Source organism: Gavialis gangeticus, unplaced genomic scaffold (assembly GCF_001723915.1).
Source record: "Gavialis gangeticus isolate Ggan-Ray unplaced genomic scaffold, GavGan_comp1, whole genome shotgun sequence".
Taxonomy (NCBI): domain Eukaryota; kingdom Metazoa; phylum Chordata; order Crocodylia; family Gavialidae; genus Gavialis; species Gavialis gangeticus.
In genome coordinates, this window is record NW_017729034.1 from 26,184,071 (window position 1) to 26,188,663 (window position 4,593).

Genomic DNA, 4,593 nt, shown 5'->3' on the forward strand with positions numbered 1-4,593 from the left:
TGGATACCCTAAACTTCTTCCTTTCTGCCATGCCTTGGCATAAGTATTTAACTTAGGAAAGGGAGGCTGCCCAGGGACCCCGAAGTGAGCCCTCTTCCACTAACAAGCTGCATTCCAACACCTTAAGGGCAAATTTCATAGCTTCTGACCTCCCCTGTAGCCATGTCCATGCCTTGCAGATGTTGCTGTTCAATCAGTCTCCCTTGTTAGGGCCTCAGCCTTCCTGGCCTCTGCCCCTTTCCTCTCACTGGGTCTTCTAGTCCAGGCCCACTGTGCTGTATCTGGCTTCTGGACTCTAGCCCTTGTCCCACCTGCTTTGGCTCAGCCCTTGTCCCACCCTCCCCTGACCCTACCTCCACCCTGCTTGGATGCTACTGGGACATCCTCCACCCCTAATAGTCTTAATCCAGTCTGCTGGTATAAAGCCCAAAAGAAAACAAACACACTGGTTATAACTAAAACTGTTAGCTCATTGGCTGTATAATCAACCTTCACCCCCAACCCTAGGTCATAAACCTCTGCAAGCCTTCAGTGCCTTATTTGCATTCCCAGGGCAGCTCAGGGGTCAGCCAGTAACTCTCCTGTAGCCTTCCTGGTCAGGAGGTGTTTTCTCTACAGCCTGTCCTGGCTCAGGCCCCAGGCGTGTATGCCCTCTAAGCCCTGTCCCGTTCTGGTCAGGTGGCTTTCCTTGACTGGCTGCAGGTTTGCCCTTTTACCTAAATGGGCAGCTCACTGTTTCCTTGCTGCCTTCCCTCTTACAGCCAGCCCCTGAGCTCTATCTGCTACTTTTTCTCTCAAAATAACAGCAGCCTCCTGGCCTGTTACAGGGGGCTTGAGAAAGGTTTCTCAGAAAAGCATATAGAAAACAGTAGTGAAGAAAAAGTGTACTCAAATGATGTATATCACACACAGTACTCATCATGATAGAAAAACCTATGTCCTCCTGACTGCAGGGTAGTCGCATGCACCTGCTTATGTGCGTTTCTGGTTTTGTGATTGTTCTGAGGGCCTAGTCTTGTGCTAGTATTCCAACATACAACCAAGTACACATCTGCGCACACGTGTGGATGAACATACACACACACATATATGTGAAAGCATGAGTTTCAAGTTACCCAGGGGTGTCTGGAAGCCAATCAGTGTGTTTAGGTCTCCAGGAGTGGATGCCACTCCAGACAGTCACATCTCATCTGGTTGTGGAAGTATCTGATTCTGTGTACTTGTGCCATTATCAGCAGATGAGAATTGGGTTGTGTCTAGGTATTCATGTCTGTCTTCATCTGTTAGCAAATTAATTAACATATACACTGTGAATTTGAGGTTGGCACACTCACTTGGAGAGGAGAATGACACAGTTCTGGGCCCTCCGGCCATCAATCACAGAAAGTTCTTTCACTTTCCTTGTGGACAGGTACAGGTCTTCAGTTGAACCCATCTCCTTCTGCAATTGAGAGAAAAAAGAAATCAGTGCCTAATTTTTCCTCATTTATCTAGCCACCCAGCTTCCAAACAGACCAAGTATAAATGGGGAACAACAAAGCCTGACTCAACATAGCTGAGACTGTGGAGAAATTTAATCAGGATGCGGGACTGGAGATAGAAAATGCTGGAGATAGAAAAGGAATGTGCCTTCTAGAGAAGGAGAAAACCAGCAGAAACGCAATCTAAGACACTTGACAAAATAAATGCAGATCCTCATTAGCTGTCAAGCACAATTCTAACTCACAGGTGTTGATCACATTTACTTTGGGATTTCCGCAGGAGTACCTCCCTCATAAGAGCACCATGCTAGTTTCACACTAGTGTAAGAGCAGAATTGGGCAGGTTACAGCACACTGCCCATGTGTCTGTATCCAGAGAAACATGATCTGTCCAGAAGTCTGGACTGCTTCCACATAGAGGTTATGCAGCAGCACTGAAAGACTGAATCTCAGCTGGAGGCAGTTAGGCAGGAGTCCATATAGGGTCTCCTAACTATGGAGCTAGCCATTGGGGAACAGGCCTGCCAACCTCCCTGAAGTCAAAAATGCCAAGACACGCAGACATACTATGTGATACTAGGGATTTCTGGAGTCTGTCAGCTGTACTTGCCTCAAAAATGCAAACCAAGACCAAGGGGATGTTCAGCAAGAGCACGTGCCTGTGAGAAGTTTCAGGACCAGATTCTCTAGTCCACTGAGCACACTCTGTACCAGAGACTGACCCTGGAGAATTTCCTTCCAGGTAGAAAGCTGGCAGGAGCAGCATAGCCCTCTCCCCAGCCAGCTGCCCTCCCATTGCTGGTATATGGAAGAAAGAGGAAAGGTAGGAAGGAGTCAGGTAGGAAGGAGCCATGATGGAGCAGATGTCCCTTTTTTCTGATATCAGGTCTATTCTGGAGATTACACTTGTGGCAGAAGCTGGACTAAGCCCCATGATACTCTTTCTTCTGCTGAGGCTAGGAGCTGAGGATCTGTTTAAATGGGATCTGAGAATAATGCTTTTCCAGTTTATCCTCCCAGAGAACTTGTGGGACTCCCACTGTGGCTAATGGAAATGCTATATGGGCATATCTAGAAAGATAGACCTGCATGAATAACAGTACTGGAACAGTTTCCTTTTTCAGATCACTTTAAAGAGCCTAATTAATGCCCATAAATGATGGAGAAATAACAGTTACTTTTTGTTATATAGCTGTCCATGAGGATATGGCTGGGATTTTCAAACATCTTCACTGCCCAAGGGACTCCACTGTCTACCATGTAATTATGTGGGTCACCTTCACGCTCTTGGAAAGTTCTTTCCTAGCCCAGGAAACTTGCTCCAGAGCAACAGATAGCAGAGCACCCAGTCACCCAATAACTACTGGTTTCCAGTCCTGTCCTCACATTACAGCCACAACTCTCACACCATTTTTAAAGGCTTCCTTTAAATGAGTCTTTTGAGTGTCTGAATTTTACTTCTACAGTCTAAGAAATGCTTTAAAGGGATTTCATGCTGACAGAAGGTGGTGACCCTGGTTGCTAGTGCTCCAGAGCAGAGAGAATGGAAAACCGGGGTGTATACCTCCCCTGGATACAGCTGGGACCTGTTGGGTATGTTACAATTCATCCTCCCACATCCATACATTTCCACAGAACCAGTCTAATGCTGCCTTAAATATATCCAAGTGAGGGTAACTACTTGACCTCCCTTTGACAACTTATATCATCTTCTGATTTACTTTAAGATTATGTAGTATTTGAAAAGTTTCCTATTGTCTGCCTCACCTACTACTAGAAATGCTGACCTGGGCGCACACTGAACTTTGGAGTTGACTGGCCAGTCTCTCAAATGAAGATGACAGCGGTACCTTAACTATATTGCAGCTTCCTTTGCAAAGAAACTATAACATGCTTTTTCAAACTAAAGCCTCCTTTCAACTTCAGGATATATTTGCTATGCTCCATCCAGGTACAGTGAATCAGTTGGGTTCTTGGATGTACAAGGGAAATGTACATAGGAGATTTCACCTGAAGTAACTACTAGCTGCACCAGCCGTTATGCAGACATGCAGGTAGAATGTGTCCACAGTACCACTGATTGTAGCATAAACTATGTTTTAGAAAAAACGGTGGTGCTCCTAGATATGCAATATGCATACGTATTAGTACAAGGCAACTGGAATGCTGCTGGAATGACCCTACCTTCCACTTTTCCAAGTGCAGTGCTGGAAATGGAGCAATTAAGATGGGAACTCTTAGCATTTGGTGTTGCTTATTTCTGAACCAAGAAATACCAGAAGCAATGCACTCCTGCAGTACTGATGATCTGGCACATGCAGGTGTGGAGGCTTTCTAGAACACCTTCATTTTCAAGGGGAAGTAGGGATGAGTAGGAAGCAATGACAGGTAAAGAGCGTTTGGCTGGCCTGTGCTTTGGCTCCTTCTAGGGGCTTTACTGTATTACACTAGCTAATGCTCGCTGAAAAGTACACCTGTTTAGGATTAACAACAACTGCTCCAGGGCAAGAGACATATTCGTTTGGGGCCTAGCAAGAGACATATTCTGTTTGTTCAGTGGTTCCCCCCCCACAGCCACACAAACAAGCATAGCAATAGTGCCCCTCTCTCTGCCCACCAGCTCCCCAAGATCCCAGATGAGGCGGCCCCTGAATTACTCTAGCAGCGTTTGGCTGCTCCTCGGCTATATCAAAGACAGCCTAATCTAAAAACATGGCCCCCTTCCCTCTCTCTTTTTATTTGGGAAGAGTTGTACATTTAGAGGCCCACAGTGGTGTGTAGGTGAAAGCAGATGAAATACTGGATATTGCCAAAGCCAGAGTGAGAATTTAGGCAAATGAACTTCAAGCAGTCTACCTGCATTTTCTTAAACAATAAAAGGGGGGGCAGTAACGACCAGCTTAGTCTCATGTTTTTTACAAGCCTGGCCAAGATCATGAGGCAAAAACAAACAGAGCTCTTATCAACCAGGCAGACGTTAGGAAATCTGGTCATCACACCAGATGACAAAGCCAACATGTTTAACGATTTCTTTGCCTCCATTTTCCTAAGCAGGGACCGGAACAGTCATGCCCCCGCTGGGCCCCCCTCCGGCCCCAGGGGAGGCACACCT

General features: G+C 46.2%; 1 protein-coding gene across 3 annotated transcripts in view; it reads right to left on the minus strand.

Moving 5' to 3' along the window:
- DAAM2 (dishevelled associated activator of morphogenesis 2) overlaps positions 1–4,593 on the minus strand; it is a 369,263-nt gene that overhangs the window by 61,929 nt on the left and 302,741 nt on the right. For all 3 annotated transcript variants that reach the window (XM_019527242.1, XM_019527244.1, XM_019527243.1), the window contains one exon: positions 1,335–1,441. In XM_019527242.1, coding sequence (XP_019382787.1) covers positions 1,335–1,441 — 107 coding nt within the window. The remainder of the gene's footprint in view (positions 1–1,334; positions 1,442–4,593) is intronic.